This window comes from Anabas testudineus, chromosome 15 (genome assembly GCF_900324465.2).
Source record: "Anabas testudineus chromosome 15, fAnaTes1.2, whole genome shotgun sequence".
NCBI classification, from domain to species: Eukaryota; Metazoa; Chordata; class Actinopteri; order Anabantiformes; family Anabantidae; genus Anabas; species Anabas testudineus.
In genome coordinates, this window is record NC_046624.1 from 19,084,680 (window position 1) to 19,105,465 (window position 20,786).

Genomic DNA, 20,786 nt, shown 5'->3' on the forward strand with positions numbered 1-20,786 from the left:
CAATTATGATTCATTGAAAGCGCCTGTCCATCCTGCCTTGATCCGATTATCTTGTTGTCAGGCTGCTCACTCACTCACATCATTATATTACAGAGGGAAGCCTTTGGAATTAGAGTGCTATTTATCAAAGCCTGCTCTGTGGTCCACATGCACATGTTGTTCACACAAATGACAGAATTCCATAACACTGAATGTTTGACTCATCCTGTAGAGAATATAGGATTTTAACATAGAACTGCAAAAATATTGATACCAATTTAGCATTTATTGTGCACAAACAGAGCTTCCACTGCAGAATGATATGATAGGTGCAGAAGGAAAGAGAGGAGAGAGAAAGAGATCTCATAAGCCACATAGGTTGACCTTTAGGTTATAATGGGACAAGAGTACGAGTATACACATAATGAGATTTACAAATTGTTGTAAATACCCAGTCTGGGATTTCATTCAAGATGTTTGATGCCTCAAAATGTTCCATCAGCCTCCACTAAATTAACAAAATGTCTCCTTGGGCATTTTATCTGCCCACACCCAGCAGAGGTTATTACTTAATACTGTAATGTTTTGCTTACATTAGGATGTGTGGTCATTTTAACATAATAGTAGCCATAATATAAGTAATTCTTAAAGTTTGAAAATCATTGGAGAAACTTTCAGCTCAAATGCAAGCAAGAAAGAAGATGGTTGGGATGAAATTGCGTGTCACCGCAGCTAATTTACTTGTCAATATATTCATGGGAAAATTTCATATGTAACATTGGAGCATGGTTAGAAAAATGTCCATCGGAGGTTTGGATGAAGCCTCGAATTACAGTTCCTAAACTTTGTGTGTCGGCATAGTGCTGAATTCGTATTCGTATTCCATACTGAATAGTGCTTCCTGTTACCTTATTGTGAACCCAACCTTAACCCAATACAGCTAATATTATTTTTAAATAATAAAAAAATGGTAATTCCACCTAACAACCATTGTTGCCATTATTTCTATTGGTTATCATTAGTATGAATAGTATTGGTACCATAAGATGTAGGTCAGATGGAGCAACAATTATGGGTGTAAGGCCATTAAAACACAAAGTGAGATTGCTTGAATGCCAGCAGAACAAAACTACATAAACACAGCTGGAGTATGATGATTGGATAAGAAGCGTTGCTGAGTGTTATGTATCAGTTGTAGAAATGATCCAGCTTCTTAGCAATTAGTGAGTTGAGCATGGCCAACTATTATAGATTGTCTGAAAGGGTTTGACTACTGTTATCTGGGTTCTGAAACTGTTTGCATCTGGCCAATACTTGATTGCAGATTTATGCTTTTAAGAGTGATTCTATTTAGGGGGTTGAATCTATTGGAGGCTTTGGTAGTTGAAACAAGTTGCACTGTGTGTTGAGTTTAGAGGAACGACTTGCAGTTTAAGTTGTGTTAAGCTTTTTAACTTGTTCCTGTTTGATTTGTTTATTGCAAACAGCTGAAAGTTTGTAGATTTTGCCAGTATACCTAATTTACAAGGGGGGTTGAATGATTTTCAATGCAAATAGACATATAGACTGGGGGTTTGATGCATATTTATCTGTACAGAATGTATTTATGTGTTTGTCCTCTCACTTGTTGCGGCAGTAGAGCGCCATACACAGGGTTCCCAGGAGGCTGATTGCCATGGCGATGGATGTGATTGACAGCACCTGTCTCTTGTACACCTCTTTGCTCTCTGTAGGGAAACAAAACACCGGAAGATTATTATTTGAACAACACACTGTTTGTGAAATAATGTCATAGATCATGGACACATCTGTCGGCGGCGTGTGTTTGAGTGATGGAGAGAAAAGGAGAGATGGAAATGTGGGTTTGTGTGAGGGTGTAAGCTGTAAATGTGCACATATCTACTGAAATCCCACTGTCAATATTCATAGAGACAAATTAATACTGTACAGCAATCTCGCCATAACAGAGAACTAAACACATTTTGAGATTCATACTTGCCCACTTTTAATTTCTAACATTGTTGTTTACAGCACCCTAACAGCCATTTCAAAGCAACAACAACAGCTCTCTGGGGCTTTTTCTGTATCTGCCTCGCAGATTCTTGCCTGCATAAGTGTAATTACTTTTGTTATAAATAAACTAAATAAAACAGAAATAAAAAAGCATTTGCAATAAACAAACTATTTACAACACCCGCTGTTCTTAGTTACCACACAGCTCATTTTATCAGCCCTACCACATCGAGTAATGGAACGATAGAGAGACTGCTTTTGAAATGGATGCCACATGTAATGGAGCTTGAATACATGGAGACAAGAAGAATTATGGGATGGACCGACACCATTAGTGGAGAAAAATGGAAGCTGTCTTGTTTGCTGCAAACAAGTAAATCATAGTTGCCTTCAGATACATTAATAGGTGATCAATCAAGTTTCCTTAAGCAGGACTCAGACCTTGGAAAAGCACAAAGATGACACAAGGTATTGAGGTTTTACATAGAGGTGATTGAGACAAATTTTACTGTGGATGAGTTTGAGTTGCCACTTTAATTTAATAAAAGACACAATTCATAACCTCTACTCAGAAAACCTGAAATAGGAGCTGCAGAAAATGAACACAGCCTTCAAAACTGCAGTAAAATACAACAGCAGCCACTGCGCCTTGCTCAAGGGCATCCCAACAGCACTTGATGACAGAGAGTGTTACTAATTCACAACCACATCAAGATTTTCAAGACTGTCTGGGAATTCAAACCATGACTCTCACAGCACAAGCTTACCACTGTAGCCTTTAAGCTACTGATGCCCACACAGATATTGCATAACCAATGATATGTGCAGTATGTCATACATAATCCCCGGAATAATGGATGTCACAGAGTCTATTAGAGTGTTGTCAGCACATCTCTTCCTGTGTTCTGTGTCTCGATTTCTCTCCCTTGATCTATATCTAAGTTATGTTTGGGGCCGATGTTGTTTTGATGCTGCTAATCAGCCTGAGTCATCACATTGGCTCATTGGCTATAATTATATCATTAGAGGGAGCTGGGGGTTGTCCAACGAGAGCATGCTGAGGTCAGCTACAGGGCATGCAAGGAGACAAACAAGACAGCAGAAGAGGAACTAAGACGGATTGTTGGGGGGAATATTGTGTAAAAAGACATAAGGAGAAGTGAACTAGTGAGAAGAAGCAATGATTCCTGCAGTAATTTTACTGACAAACACAGAGTACAGATCTGATACAGCTGACTATACTTTATAAATTACCTTTGTTGCTTTAAAAAGTGCTTTATAGAAATCTTGCTGCTGGCACTATACAGGCATCAAATCACTCTTCTTATACACAGTATACTGAAACTTCCTTTGTTGATTTTTGTATCTTTACCTCTCCGAGGAACTGATGCCACCACAAAGTACTCCAACAATGTAATTTTGCACTTCAGTGTTTTTTAGGGGAATCACACAAGTCAGCATAAAACATAATAAATAAATCAAAGTTGAAGCAGAAGTTAAAATTCCCTTTGCATTGACCAGACTCAACCTTCAAAACATTCCCATAATGTAACTAATAGCATCTTTTTATTGGACCTATTGGATCTTTCAAGCTTCACACAGGACAAAAAGTCTCCAAGTACAAGCTGAGATAACCCTAACCCACAGTTTTAATTCCCTAAAGCCACAATGCACAACTAATTTAAGTTCATAGCCACAGTAAAAAAAATTAAAAATAATAATTACCTGAACCTAGGTCCCTCTATTCATCTCACAGTTTTCATTCTGTTGATAATGTGGTTTTCTATCACCTATCACCTGCTATCAAGTGACTCAGGCTGAATAGGTCACATGAATACTGAGTGATCTCTGTGACAACTGAAAAAACTACATTCACTGACAAAAACCCTAAGATGCAATTGAAGGCTTTGGAAATACCAAGTGGACCTTGAGTTATTTAATTTCAAAATATAAAACTGTTTTCACAGGATGATAAGTAAACTGACCTTCATGTAAAAATCTGGTGGACTTTCAAAAAGTAGACACATTACTTTTTGCAAAGTGCACAGTGGCAACGAAATAGTGTTTGGTGTGTTGGACATGTTTGGTTGACAGTCTTTATCTGATAGCAGCATGAGGACAGATAATGATCCAGTTTAACAGAGGTAGTGACAGTAGTGTGTAAACACACACACACACTAACCACAGTGTGTCAGATCAGAATGTTAACCTACTGATTTACAGTATAATGGTTTAATGGTGGTATAGGGGCAAATAATGCATCTGTTTTACAATTATTAAGCTATTTTTTTTTTTATTTGACTTACTTTGAGTAATTATTGTTGGGCAGCTGCACAGCGGTGTTCAAAACAGATTTTTACTATGCATGAAATCTGGAATAATTCAAATAGGAATATGAACAGACGAGTAAATTTAAGCAGCAAGGACTAGAAGCACAGGGAAAATAGGATATAGTTGAATTTTTTTTTAACCAGAATGCATTGAGAAATCTAATGTATGCAAGTAAGTATTCCTGGTGGATTGCTATGTAACATGAATATCATGATTTATGATATATCATAGGATTATCAAGACCAAATATCATACAGTTAGCTTTCTAGAGTCAATCAATCATGTAACTACTACAAACTGTGTTGTGTTTTGTGTCTAACAACCTTCCAAACACACACTTTGTCTCTCCAGCTGGACTTCCAGGTCATACTTTATTGACTCTGTGGTACAAGAAACAACCCACTCCCACCTCACATTATTTTAATGTATATAAAATGCCTGTGTGAATATGGTCTAAGAAGGAAGATGATTATTATTAAGTTATTCATTTGCACCCCTGCAAATGAATAACTTCTTTCTCAACAGAGGTGGAAACAGTGGTTAAATCTTGTTCCAGTTTATCATGCTGTCCTTTCATCTATTCCCAGAAAAATCGAGCTCACTTCACACATCCACCGGGAAGACTACAGATAACGACCCACTTTAATTGTCTGTCTAACGAGCCTATCCAAGGATAACCAGTAAAAACACATTGAATCACTGCATGTTTCATTGTTTGAAAGAGTGATCTGATCAGGAATGCATCCTGTAGGTACACACAAACAGAAGTTCACAGAATTAAGTGAGCAAAAGTTTACTGTACCTACTATACGTGTTACATATGCATGCTTGGTCTGAGGCCAATCATAAATATGCTGCCAAGGTCAAACACTGTGACAACCTCCCTCCTACCTTTCCACTTCTTCCTTGTTTGGATTCATCTACTGTTTGCACAGACACACTCTCTTAATTTCAATTAATCATATGTCTCTAGAGAGGGAACGCATGTTCAAGTTCCATCTGTGGGGCCCTAAGGTCACCTCCACTATTTATTTCCACTTCCAACCTCCAGTTCTGCTCTGGTGAGCCCTGCTGCTTGCTTATTTACAGTAACATTAAAGAAAAATATGATTAACAGTTTACACTGAAAGTGGCTGCAGAATTATGAAGGTGTGACTGTGACCTTTTTGTATTTATCTTATATGTTCGATTTGTGTTTACAGCAGCCATGTTTCCATACAGGTGACTTGGCTAGAAAGAAAAATCAATAGGTGATGGAAAACGTGGTGAAACAGCCTTATGTACAATGAAGATGAAAGCCTTTAGCTTTTATTGATTTTAGTGTGCTAAAGGATGACTTGTGTAACTCGTGCTACCTGATATAATACCCAAACGCACAAGTTTCTGAAGTGCTGATACAACACAACAACTTATCCTTGAATACTATATCTTTAATTCATATATCACTGCCACAAAGAGAGAAAATAAATCTCTCTTTGTCTTCCTTTGACAAGGAAGCCACATCCACCCTTGTGTCAACTTAAGGGTTGGTTTAACTTGCATCATGGACATATTTTGGATTGTATATGCTGTGTTGCCAGGATAACTACCAACACCCTAAATCAGTAGAAGACTGATTGGGATGGTTGTAAATCAAAACCTGACCAAATGAAACAGACACTGTACAGATTGAGCCTTTCAGATTTTACCCAATTCAATCTTGATCCCTAACCCTAACTACCCCCTGTGGACAGCAATGAGTTTCTAGCAGACAATTATTTCCCACATGGCTGCTCTCAAAATGTATGTAATAAATGAGAGGGAGCTTGTGCTGGAGTAGCTTCTAGCTGTTATGGCAAAAACTGTAGTATACAGCAATCAACCAAAACATAGCATGGAAACCAGCTAAAATAAAAAGCTGTGATATAAAACAGAACAAATGCACAACGATCTACTTGTGAATCAAATTAATTCACAATGTTTTTTAGAAGTTGTATTGTAATTTTGAAAAATAAACAGTACACCTGTGTAACAAGCACAGAAAGACCAGTGGTGCTGTCATATAGTTGGTGACAGAACAGACGCAGATACTTGAACACAGTAGTAAAGAGAGTGATGAAAGTATTCTGGATCTCTCAGGCATGCTGACTCTGGGACTTTGATGAGGAGGCTTAAGTCTGCAAGGTGGGGTTCATGACACATACACAGAAATGTAAGATGCAAAAATGCAACTGGCCGTGGTCCAGCACATCTGTTTTCATCATTATGGACGCTCTCTGTTGAAGACTCTGTGATCCAAGCCTGAAATCTGCGCTCATATTCTAATAATATTCCAGTAGGTTGCACTGGGTTTGAAAATCATTCACAGAAAACTTGGCGACATTATGAATTGTGATATCTTATTCTTATTTTATGTGATCAGCAGTGCCAGGTTTGTGAGTCATTAAAGGATTTGCATCTAATGTTCTGGACATATGGACATGTCAGACTTCTGGCAGGCACTGACACTATCAAGGCCTGCTGCAGATATTAGGTAAAGCCTCGTTAGATTGTGTTGCATTTGTGCAATTATGAGTAAACAGTGGCCTCTCGTTTGAGTGCGGTAAAATATAATGTTCAGTGGCAGCACATTGGAATTGATTCAAGTTGAACATAGTGGCAGTACTTGGATGAATAATGGTAAAAGACTGAAAAGGTCAGTTTGGATGACAGTCACACAAACAAACTATCATGCTACTTAGATATTTGGAACATGATTCACAGCTAAGCATAATGTTCTTTCACAACAAGGTTGCAAGTTCTTATGATTTGCAGCATTCAGAGAGAGTTGATGTCATCAACCTGAGGCAAAGTACAACACAGCTTAAAAGTTAAACTCTCAGAAAACCACGGCGTCAACCTCCTTTAAAATATCTTTTTTCAGGTTGGCTTGGTTTGTCATTTTCTGAAGTACGCTGCCTCAAGCTTGAGGACAGATACAATCATAAAATAATGATTCTTTCAGCAATTATTATGTTAAAGTGTGCCACTTAAAGGCAGCACATGATAATACGACAAGCTTTCATGACAAATCTTTCATTAATAATCTGTAGCCTTTGCACACTGACACTGACAGACTGACCTGGGTTCATCAACACGCAAATACGATTTTTACAGAAGCAAAGAAGAAGAAATAAATTCACACATTTTCATCATTCAGCCAATTATGCATAAATGCACTATTTTTACTATTTATATATCATAATATGATGATAATCAATGTTTTGTACTATGTTGTATTTTATTTTTCAAAAACTACACAGTACTTATTTAACAGCCAGATTTGTTTTTATGATATTCTCTAATTGAAGGGTGACTGGACAACTCTAATGTTTATGTATACTGAACCATGTCAGCAGACTTTGTTACTGTTTACGAACCTCAAAGAGGTCTATATCACCTACATTACAGGCCAAATGGTGTTACACCTGAATCTGAAAATGGATTGGACCTGAGGTGATCCAGTGTGGAGTCTGATAACAGTGCTGCTGGGTTTATTATATCTCCCTGTCTGCGTGAGCTGCAATTGACAGGAGAGGATGATTGAGAGGCATGACATAACAAGAGTGAGCAGAGATCAGAGGATGCAGACAGGGAGAGACCGGATTCTCCAGCGACTGCCTCACAGCCTTTAGAATTGGACTCTTCATGTCTCGTAGTGTGGATTGCTGATGTGGGTGAAACCTTACTTTGTGCAGCTGTGCTGTGCTGGGGTGAAAGGGATTTCTTGGCTAGTCACGGTCCTGCCTGCTATTACTTGGATGACTTCGTTTGTTCATTTACATACTGAATATGTTTAGAAGACTGGGTCTATTGTTTTCTTCTGTCTGGCTCTTCTCTTTGTCTTACTGTGTTCTCACTTGTTCTATTGTGTAAAAAAGTTATGTATACCTCCCTTTCACCTAGACTTCTGTTACTTCAAAATGCTGCTGCTTCGCTTTTGAAAAATCACTACATCACGCTTTTGTTGGCTTTCCTTTACAACGTGTCAGTATGGGATTGAAATGATTTGAAATCATTAAAGTTTAAATGCCACTAAAGGGGGTGGCACCATTTTACACCCCAGACCTTTTAACCTATCAATTCTCCTCCAGGACTGCACTGTAAGCACTGTAGTCAGCTTATGTTGTATCATGCTTTATGTGCTTTATACAGTAAATAGGACAACCTGAGGCCCAATGAAAGTCCACAATAAACTAAACTACTGTACATATAAATTACAACTCAGTCAAAAATATCACTCAACTTTGATCAGTAGCTGTAAAAACTGGACAAGTAATTCTCCTATGCTACACCTGTTATCTTACATCTGTGTGCGCTGTATTTTTATGTTTCTGACAGCAGCAGAACTGATATATTTGAGCAAAACAAAGCAGTGCCAGGAGGAATTCATAACTCATTCTTAGAAAAATAATAATAATAAAAAAATACTGAAATTGTGATGTTGTTTGATTGAAAAGTGAGCTCTGGCAAGACACCAGTGAGACTGCTGCCTCTCACTCTGCATTATGTCTGCATGTCTTTCTTGTCTCCTGTTACTCATCTCTTTTCTTTTTTTTGACATTGGGTAGCATAGGACTAATATTTTGCAGTCACAACGAATTTCACGTTCCAACTTGTCAAAGTCGAGCAGAGTGAAATGAAACTTTCTTTTTAGCCAATGTAAAAAAAAAAACGACACAAGGCCATAAATTTCACTAACTCACACGACTGCTCTCTAGAAATACTCAACCTATACACACATGACCACTGAGCTCCATTCATCTCGACTCAAGCTTGCCAAACCGTCTCCCTGCAGCGCAAACACACCTCTGTCCTCTGGATGGAAATGGAAAATCAACATGACTTAAAATCCATCCTGCCCCCCTAAAATAGCTGCCTCTAACACTTTGCTCTAACATTGATTTACAACCACCAGAATGGAGTGATCTCTGATGGAAAGAAAATATTGATACCTACACGTCTCACTAGATATAGTGAAAGTTTATCCCCTTTTTGCGTAGCATAAAAATGTATAAGGATGGAGGCAAGACCTAGCAATATATTCTCTGTTTTATTAAACCTTGGGTGTGTGATATCCTAGGTGGTAAGACCTCAACCTTCAGACACCTCTATTCTAATTTTAACCTCAGAAACTGACTCTGTTGGAAGGGGGCGGTTCGTTTTCCATAAATCATGCATAGGACTATGGGCTGTCTGTGGAAAATAACTACCATGGGATTAGACGAGGCTTTCTATTTAAACTCAGTATCAAAATACTGTCTATAGGTGGAAATGCAGTACGATCTGTTTGTCATAACGTCTACATTTATAACAGGAATAATGTTCGGTTTCTGTTGACACTGTGATAGAGGTGCTGATTGAATTGTACATGATTATATATATCAATGTTAAACGAAGCAACACCTCTCAATTTAATGTAGTCCTGTGCAACCACCCATTTCAACAGAAACATCAGTAAGAAACATATGTACCTGAATTCATGCATTTCAGATGCCAGTAGAAACTAAACATGACAAGCTTTGTATAGATAGGTGACACATGGATTACAGGTTGGTGGTCACAGGGTTTCTGTGCTCTCCTGACACCTGCTTTGATTTCCTCTGGGTAGCAGAAGAAAAGTTGCACTTGCATTGGTTGATTGACATCAGCATCTTCACAGTTCACCATCAGTGGCTCATTCATTGGTGGATTGGCCACCAGCTGGCTAATAACATCCAGTCATACTCACACAGGTGTACACAGCAGCCTTTACCACTGACGGCTCTGCTGATACCTTCATGTCATCAGTGCTTATTGCTGCAGCGCCCTCCACCACTCCATCCTCCTTAACTGTTAAGCTTATTATTTTTTACAGGGGGATTATTTATCTCAGCAGAATTCTCATTGCAGCTTTGATCATTTGAGAGCTCCCTCAAAGAGAAAAGCCTTTTCTGTTAAAACCAACTGTGTAAGCATTTGCTATAAATGGTCAGTTCCTTGAGACTAGTTGGCCTCTGACTGGAATTACAGCATATCGGTCTGTCGATGACCCTGTTCCTTCCCATAATACCATGGTGTCAGTTTCTGTTAGGTTTACGAGTAGAGACAACTTTTAAAGCCACAGCCACTGACAAACCAGGGTTGAATGCAGGAGGTGCCTATAAATGTGGCCTGCTTAACACAGTACCGGGGAAGACACTGGCAGGACTAGAGATGTTGGCTAGGCGAAGAAAATGTGTCAGTCTGAATATAAATGGGGAAACCTGCAAGATAGCTTTGTGGAAATGATCATCTGTCAATGCCAAGTTTGTATAGTCTCAGCAAGTTTCCAGAAAAAAATGATTGTCCGTTTGCTTGCAGATGCAGTACTCGTGCTGCAGAAAAGGAAGCATGGCACTGCTTGTTCCTGTGAAATTTTACTTTGAAAATGTAGAAGAAACATTAAAGGAGGAGGAGGCCATTTTCCTAGATGAGCCATTTCTTCTCCAACCTGTTTGTGTGGAAAGGGCCCAAATTATACCAACTGAAAGAGTGAGGGACTCTAGTTAACAACAAGCTTCCGTGTTGTTAACTAGCACTCCTCAGATTCTCAGCCTGTGAGGACAGCCAAGAACAGGAGAGAGAAGCCTGGCAACTATGAGGAGGAACCGTTGGCATCCACCCTGCACAGCCTCCCAAGCATGTGCATGGGAAAAACACACACACACACATGTTGACACACAATCATTGGACGAATCTCATCTAACTCACAGAAGTAAAAACTAAGGACTTTGGAAACACAGTATTGAACATGTGCCATGCTTGTGCACAAACACACACACACACATACTAATGAGGAGTGCATTTGGTAACAGTGCCAACATCATAAAAAACTCCCTCACTGTACCCTGCCCGCCTCTCTGTTCTCACTGTTTCCAAGGAGACTGCAGCACATTGGTATTCTGAAGGGACACTTCATAAGCAATTGTGAGAGAAAGAAAGAGGGGGAGCGAGCAAGAAAGAAATAAAGCATAAAGATAGGCTCGGAAAGTAAACATACAGTGTACATAGAAATACATATGTGGAGAGCGACTAGAGAGCGATAAAGACAATGGCTAATATATCAAAGAAGCACAATACAGCACAGAGAGGGGGGAATGGTTGAGTCTGTGAATGTACTTTACGTTCATACAGATGCTAATTGCATTCACCTAAGCTCAGTCACTCCCATATCAAGTCATGTGATGGCGTATCTGATCCATGTGTGATGTTTGCTAAGTGTCATGAACAATGCTTGCAATGTAAAGGTTTATCAGCAATCGCCCTATGATGTTTACAGCTTTGACTCATGCAGATGCAGGACAAGAAAAGCTTCCTTACCCATAAACTCGATGCCTAGGTGGTCTGACGTTTCAGGCAGCAAGGAGGGGAAGGGGAGTGGAGGGAGAGAAAGACAGAGAGAGAAAAAGAAAGTTATTAAAATAGTGTGTGTTAGCACTGTGTCACAGCATATAACCGGATCAACACTGACTTGTTGTTCTGTCATGTAGACGGCTGTATTCGTATTTCATACATTGCCACATGGAGTCATAAGAGACATGCTGGTAATGTTACAAAAAATGTCACAAACACATGCACATAGACGGACATGTGCTTGCTCCGCTGAATTTGTTAGGTCCTGCAGTGAGATGTATACATTCCTTACTGGTTTAGCATTAAGAGTACAGGTTTAGCATTACATTTCTGTATCAGTGTCAGACTTGTTAACAAAAAATATCATAATCAATCCGTCTTTTTTCTTGACAAAACCCAACGTTTATTTTGCACACTGAAACTTGACTGTGGACACACACACACACACACACACACACACACACACACACACACACACACACACACACACACACACACACACACACACACACACACACACACACACACACAAGCTGGACAAACAACACACTGGCACAACACCCAGACAACATACAACAAATGACAGCTTGAGTGTATCCTGCTGTGTTAAACATATCAAGGAAACAAGAGGTCAGGGGTACTTTTGGTTCCACAAACAGCTCACATTAAAACTGCAATTACATTTTTGTAGCAATTTTCCAGCCATCATGTGAAGAAGTAGAGTGTAGCTGCCAGGCTTCTGCTGTCAATAGAAAGGTTCAACGTGCAGAAATGACCACTGTAGTACAGTGTAGTGCTTTTCTTCAGTAGTACTACATGGTTTCTGTTTACTATGATTATTTCCCCTGAAACAATTTGTGACATTTAGCTTTATAAGTATTGAATAAATTCACATCGTTTCATCTCTTAAATTCAGCATTTCAACAAACACAGTGCAGATTTTTGCCACAGTGACTTGGACTGCAAGATCTTTCCTGAGCTCTACAGAAAGAACTGTTAAGACAATAATCTGGAGGAAATGCAGATATGTGTAGTTTCAATGTGACTTTATCTCCTGAGTGGTTCTGCCCTACATCGTGGAGTAGGTAAGCTGGTCCTTCCTGATCTGAAATGCTTCGTCCAATCTTCCCCAAGTCTTATCAGGCAATGTTAGCGGATCATTTTTCACTTTACCAGTGACCCAGAGACCTCTTTCTACTGCCTTCTTGATTTCTCCCTTCTGCAAATCAAGCGATGTGAAACAGGAGAGGATGAAAAAATAAACGGCAGTCTCACATTAACTCTTTTGGAATAATTTAAGTTTCCCAAATATTTGTCAACCACTGAGCATTTTAACATATCATAGACTGTCCACGCTGTAACCATGCAGAACACTATGGAAAACACACTGTCCGTAAAAAAAAATAAAATCACCATCTGGATTATATTTAATATTTCATTAACAATAATTTATTTCTAAGCAAATAGGTAAGAGCCTCCCATTGGATAAGTACTTCATGGATGATTATTTTTCAGCAGGCAACAAGTTATTTGAAAGTCTGACTCTCCCATCATCAACACAAGATCTTGGTGAAAAATTAAGGCAACTCTGGACGGAATAAATGTTGTGACATTTCAGAAGCTTATTAGAACGATGCCACAGTGAATGAGTGCTGTAATCAAAGCTAGAGGCTCAGGTCCAACAAAATATTAGAGTGTATGACTTTTTGTTTTGGAAGGGCAGTGTACAATTTGACTGAAAGTTGAAGGAGGTCCTTGAGTGAAGATTATTTTGGCAATTTATCCCTAAATTAACTCTGAAATTCTGCAGCAAAACCTAAAAATCTGTATTATTCTTCAAAAATGTGGATTTCGTAAATGACAGTATTTGTGAAATGATGCGGAGCCGGTCAACATGTTTTTCCCTTTTAATAAAAAGATTTTATGGCCATTTCTTTTAGAATGTTAAATAACAACACAACTACACACACACACACGTATAAATATATAGATATATAAACATAGACAGATATCCTGGGTGACCCCATTGACCTTCAGAAAGCCAAAAGAAAATGATCTGTCTTTTGAAACTCTGCAGTTTTGCAGCCCTTTGGGTAGAGCTATGAGCGCTGCTACTGCCAGGGTTAGAAACTCAATTTCCCATGGAGCTCAATGAGTAGAGCCTAGCACTAAAGCTGCCAAGGTTAGGGATTTCATTTTCTGTGTAGCTTGGCGGGTAGGGTATATATCAGCACCAGGACTGTCAGGATATGAGCTTCAGTTCCCATTGGACCCACCCATACTCAAGATGTATGCACTACTGCTACTGCAAACCACTTCAGATGGAATGATCCACAATGTGTCATATGTTAAATATACTCTGTGGAAACCGATGGCCTTTGAAACGCCTGATGGCCAACAGATCCCACTGGAGATGCCACGCCTGAATCCAAAACAGGCTGTAGATGTTCCACCACATGGGAAATACATTTACACAAAAAAGGATTTTGTTTCCCACAAAAAAGTTTAACATACAGAGAGAAGAGAAAGAGAAAAGATGTGGAGGTGAAAGAACAGTGACTCACCTGAAGAGTCATACCACAAATATTATCTCTAAGGCTAAAAGTTTCACTTGGTGGAAAAATATTCAGATGCTTTATTTAGTATGGTGTAAAAATACCCTCAAAAGCCTAAACTACACAACTGTATTCTAAAACAAGATCCCACATTTTCCAAAGCACCAGATATGCCAGGCTGAAGTTGACGGAAACTAGTAGAAAATGATGCACAAGACATCCAAAATATATTAATATTGTATGATGCTGCAGTCACAAATACACGGACAACATCCAGTAATATACTTTATGTTTCCAACACTTTTAAACAGAGTGAAGAAGAAATATTTAGAGCTAAGAGCTAAAAGTCTAAATCTGATTATTTCTGGATCATTGTAATGTAGTTGGGTGAAGTGGAGCTGATCTGATGTACTGTAATGTTAGGTGATTCAATACATCCTTAATTAAAAGGTTACAGGTCGTTAGATCATTTTATTTTAGCTCTCACTAATACTTGTAGTAAGATTAAACAGTGTTTGTACAGTACAGTTCTTAAAATGGGACAGTTCTTGAGTAAATGTACCCTGTTACATCATGTAAAGCCTTTACATAACCTTAATTAAAGAGTCTATTGAAGACGATGTACAGTAGCTGAATCCTTCTCTCTGCCGCTTGTGGACGGTCTCACAGAAATTCACTGTCAGGAAAGGGCCTTGATATTTCTCATCATTTTAATTTGGAAGCTACCTGGAAACTAAACCACAAACCAAACAGGAACTCTGATAGGAAAAAAAAAAACAAGCAAACCAATGTGTCATTTTATATGAAAGAGCTGCTCCCCACTGTGTGTGTGTCTGCAGCCTGGAGCGATCGCAGGTGTGGGTGGCACAGAGTCTGTAGTGTGTCGCCCTACTTCCCCTCCCTGTGGACATACACATGCACGGGCTTGATGTCTGCTGTGTGTGTGTGTGTGTGGGAGTGTGTGTGAGTGCTTCCTGCCTACTTCCACCTCTGGAACAAGCCTCACAGTGGAAGAAAGATTAGCTGACCTCCAGTGGGACACACACTGCTGATTTACGGACTGCACTCATTACAGAATGCAGCTGTATTTATCATATTTTGCAATAAATATGTGATTTATGAGTTTTATTCTCATGGAATCCTTAAGGACAATTGAATTATTTAATCATAACCATGAGAAAAAGACATGAAATGCATGACATGAAGAAGGGATCATGAGCTGGATGCGTCTCTTAAAGCATGTGGTCGTAGGTGTGATGTTGCTGCTGTATTAACAAATATAAAGTTTTTTGTATTAAGGACGCAAAAGAAAAGAAATCAGAATGATGTCCCCCAGGTTTACTAATCATCTCCTATTGAACATATTGAAAACACTACTGCTGTCTGACTGAGCTACAGTCATTAACATAATTGATTAAGCAATTTTAATTGACAGATTGAAACTGGTGTCTTCGTTGAACTATTTCACATCTCGTCCATCAATCAGGGAAATGTCAGCCTCGATCAATGATTATGTTTCTTCAGCATGCTGTGCCTGAAGCCTTAGTACTCACACACATGATTCTCTTAATTGGTTTCTTTTTCTGTATCATACATGCAAGTGCCCATCGACGTGGTCTTATAAAACCAAATGAACTGCTGCAGTCACAGAATGCTGCAGTGAGATTTTGCATGACAGACTTTACATTTTCTTCATAACTAAGGAAGAAATCTCTTCTCCTAAGCTTTAGTTGACAGATTCAGCATGTACCCATTTCTGCCTTAATTCGTTCTTCGCGTGCTGCACTTAATAAGATGCCTCTCCCTGTGCCGTCTTTGTTTAATATGTACGCCGTTTGTGTATTTGTGCCTCCGAGTACACTGCAATTCACACGAACACACATAATCTCCATCTCTTTTACTTCCTTCTGTCAGATAAAAAATAAAAAGACTTATTTCACAGATGGGCATGAGGGAGTGATTGCATCATGTTCACATCTCAGACTGACTGATAGCTTCGCTCTCCATGTGTGGAGAACGGAGAATACGCTACATGCTATTTCCAATTAGTGCTCGGCACTCTTTAGAGAGCGGGAAATAAATTGATATTTTGACAGATGGCGGATCTGAAGGAGCAGAGTGAAACTAAATGATGGCACCGCATTGTCCAGCGTTCAGCCTTGATGAAATTCAGTATGGATAAGTTGCACAATCACAGAGTCTGACTTTCTCTTTGGCTCCATCCACGTTACACATTTTGGTGTTTACTAGATTTTGCAGGTGCATGTGTGATACAAGAGGCACTGTAGCTTGTTTTTGTGCAGTGAAGCAGTATCAGAACTACTTTATCATTATTTCTCTTTAGCAGCTCTAATAGTGATAGTAATTCAGAATAAAGCTACTTTCTATGTGATGAGAAAGCAAAACAATAAGAATGAAATATATTTATCCTAGTGACAGGGCTGCAATCAGTGATGCCTCGAGGTTTATACTCTACAAATAATCTACTCTCACTTTCTACTAATATTATTCTCAAACATTTTCCAAGAAAAGAAAAAACACTGCCATGTAAAATGCTTGTGAAAACACACACTGTCACCAGCTTAGACTCTAACAGCGTTCAGCCTAAAAGCGGTTTAGTTGTTTTTAAAATTGCTCTCCTACAATTTCTCAGGTCACTTGTCCGTTCTAAGTGGAGAGCAGCATCCTGTATCATGCTACAGTCTGACACATTAATGGCTGTTTGTGCAGAGCAGAAATGTGTGTTAAAAAAAAAAAATCCCCAAATAATCTATTTGCTGAATGCCAGACTCGGTCATTGTTGAATTTGAATGTCATCTTTCACTGACCTGTTTCATCATTTCATCATTTGTTCTCTCTCTCTCGCTCTCCTGTATCCTTCTCTTTTTGTTTTTGCCTGCAGTGGTTGCTATGGCAACAAGGTATCTGTGTCTTCTGACCTGACAGAAACTCTTTTATCCGCGCTGTCTGCTCTGCATCCATAAATCAGAGTGGTACAAACAACAGGCCTGCAGAGGATGATCTACTTATGGCTTACTTTACTATCTAAAACCCACTCAGAGTAAACACTACAGGAACGAGCGAGAACACTACAAACAGGCACTGGAGTCATTTTCCTAATGCAGCGTGGTGGAACATGCTGAGGGACAGAGGAGAAAACTTTAAAGCTCTGCTAATCAACAATGATTCAACTGACTCCACACGATGTGGAAAGAATAACTTTGAGAGAATAATCACCAACTCTGAAGCGCTTTCATGTTTTAGCCTCTTTTAATCTATCGTTTTGGTTTTAGGAAACAATATTACATGATGCAGTGTTAGCTGTTCTTATCCCTTATATACAACACAACACTTACGTTTCCAGCAGGTGCAAACAATAGATAGACAAAGTTAGTCATGGATAAAGTGGAACAGATCTCGTCTCCAGATAAAGTATGACCTATCTATGTTTACTGCATATTTAAGGCTATTTAGGAGGGGAGGGTTTCTATTTTGACTGCTGTGATTCACTGATATGTCACCATTTTAAACCAGCAAATTGAACTGGGAATGAATGCTGCGACTGTAACCATGGATATCGTAACAGGATGATAACTTGGAGCGTGATGCAACAAATCAATAACCGGTCTCAGAATAGAATAACAAGGAGTCCGGTAACATAAAATGCAGGGTATTAAAGAAAAATACAAGATGCAGCACAACACAGAGACATAACAAGGCAGCCTACCACACGGTGTTAGTACACTGTCTGACTGAACCTTTAGTGCATGGGAGGAAATTCTTCTAAATCTGACAATGTTGTGAGAAGAGCCTGGTTGAATAACCACAAAACAAATGTGATTTAAAATAGAAACCATTTATTTCTGTTCAGCTCTTGTCTTAATTGCTTTTTCTGTTTTTCACATTTCCTGCCTCATTTTCAAATTCTCCGTCTTCCTCTCTTAGTTCAGTTCCTTATATAGAGTGAAAATCTTAATTCACCAGTGTATTAAAACAGAGATTAACTACAGTTCAGGAAAATGGCAGCTTCACAGATCCTGTGTTAACCACACGGTTCTTCACACCCTTTCAACCAACACACTCGCCCGAAAGAGCGTCTGTGGATGCGAACGCTTCGCACACACCACTGAGCTCACACTTACATACATTCACATAAATATACACAAAAATAAAACCAAAATAAAAGAGGGAATTAAGCCCAATGTGAAATCAGCTTTGACAGTTAGTTTTAATCCAATGCTGCGAAATTCACAAGCTTCTGTTCCTAGAATAAAATAAACTCTGTGAGGGCATTTGAGGTAGTAAAAATTTTTCATTTCACTTTGTCCCTTCATTACGACCTTAACTACCCACATCCTTCGCTGTGAGCCATGTGCGTGTTCAGTCCATTAGACATCAGCAAACACGCACACACACACACACCCTTTGTTTTATGTGTTCAGTTCAAGAAAATGCAGTCTTCACCTCCATTTGACAGTAACCTCCCTCACATTATTTCCTGCTCACTGCGCAGCATTAAAGCAAAGTGACACAAAATGAGACAGAGAGGTCCGACCATACGGGACTACTTTTAACTGACTTTGCTTTTGTTTGGAGTTATTGGGTTGAAATCATTTCCAGTCTCAAATTAATTGACTGAGTCTTTTGGTGCCGCACAAGGACAAATTTTACATTAGTGATGTTTTTCGGAGCCTTGAAGTTAAATGGGCCTGAAATGTATTCACAAATATGACTATTTAGGAAAGGAGGAGAAAAGGTAATGTACAATCTGCAGTGCAGAGTCAAATTCATGTCACATAAAGGTGGTTAATTCAACATCCTCACATTTGGATTAAGAGGGGATTTGGTATCATGTACAGTGAGTAATTGGTCCAATCTGTTTGTCATCTGTGCTGAGTGGAAAAAATAAAGAAATAAATAGTCACTGTGAGTCACTGTGGGAACTCCTACAGGGAGCTGCCAATCATCATCACGGTCGCATCACTGAGAACACATCTTCCTCTCTGGCTTTTTTACTAAAACCTACTCACACACACACACACTTTATTACTGAGGGCTTTCAAGGCGCCGTTTTCATTCTGTAACACTTTACTCTGCACCCTTTTTATATTTTCATCTTTTACCGTTTTGCATTATCAACGTTCAGTGTGCTCCTGGAGTTATTTTGGCAAGGTGATGTGATTTATGTTTACGATGTTCCTACTTTTTCTCAACATGTCTTGGCCTTGTCTATTTGTCTACTTCTACTTTCGTTTGTGATTTTCCATAATTTCTTTGCAGAATGCAGCTTTGAAAAACATCCATAAAACAGGAGTGAGATTGTTGCATTCAGCTTCAGGTGAAACGTGTAGGTGGAAGGAGTAATGGCCCCAGTTATAGCAGCAGAAGAGCAAAAGAAAGCTTTAGAGAGCCTTAAGCTTTAGAAAATTCATGACTTGGCTTATTCAAAAAGCATAATGTAACAGGGATGCGTTGCATTCTGGTCTGTCAAGGCTCCTGGTGGTATAAGAATTTGATCTGTCTGCCTGGATTATTTTCTGTATGACTGCTGAAAGTAAGGAGTTCTTTGGTGTCTGATGCGGATACAAACATCTGCAATTTACTGTTTACACATTTGTGTGAACAGAATTCTAATAAATAACAGCAGGAGTGTGTGTTATCTGCTGATGTTTTGCTCCCAATGAGTGACATAAAGCAAGAAGCTGCACAGCTTCACATTCTTATTCTCTGTGGTACCAAGTTCAAGGTACTTCTTAAAAACATCTTTTTATAACTGACCTCTCCATGTACCCTTTTCATAGCTGAGCCTCGATTCAGGTTTGTCTTAACACAACTTAAAAAACAAACTCAAGTCAGCTCAAAGTCATGAGGATACCTTTAAGCTGCATGCACTCTCTTATCAAGGGCCTTTCAGGGGAAATTCTGATATTGCTCCTATTTCACCACCTTCCAGGGTAATGAAAACAATCTGTCAAAGAGATTCATTTTAGTTTGATGTAATATTTTATACCAGTTAGTCACCATGAAAATTGCAGCTCCCTAATTACTCTGTAATTCATCATTATTACATGTCACAAAATTTTTACAATTTCACATCACAGAACTCAAACTCACTATCTATTACACTATGAGCTAAATTTACAAGCTAATGACACCAGCTTAAGTAATCTTTCAATAACCTCCATGATGATATACCATACTAACTAAACACAACTTAATGATTTTAAATTTAGGGACTTTAACATAGAAAAGGCCTCATCCAGTCATAATATGATCATTTACAGCCATACAGGACTGATTAGATGATAATGGGTGAAATGTATGGAAGAAACAGACAGGCGCTCTTTAGATGCAGCAGTGCAAGGTCAGTTAGTGAATCACCGCAGCCTCTGGGGCTTTTGGAGACCAGGAGGAAGGAGAGGGGCAGTAGAGGAGGGTGCCAACAGGCTTTGCACGGATGAATGAGTAAGAGTGGAGGAGGGAGGGAAGGAAGAGAAAACTGTTCCCAAAAGCAAT

The 20,786-nt window shown here is 39.0% G+C and overlaps 1 protein-coding gene across 1 annotated transcript in view; it reads right to left on the minus strand.

Annotated features, from left to right (window-relative positions):
* The window catches only part of LOC113159489 (pro-neuregulin-3, membrane-bound isoform), a 253,411-nt gene that overhangs the window by 17,818 nt on the left and 214,807 nt on the right, over nucleotides 1–20,786 (minus strand). Inside the window, 2 exon segments of the mRNA XM_026356211.1 lie at nucleotides 1,604–1,706; nucleotides 11,683–11,706. Of these exon segments, the coding sequence (XP_026211996.1) occupies nucleotides 1,604–1,706; nucleotides 11,683–11,706 (127 nt within the window).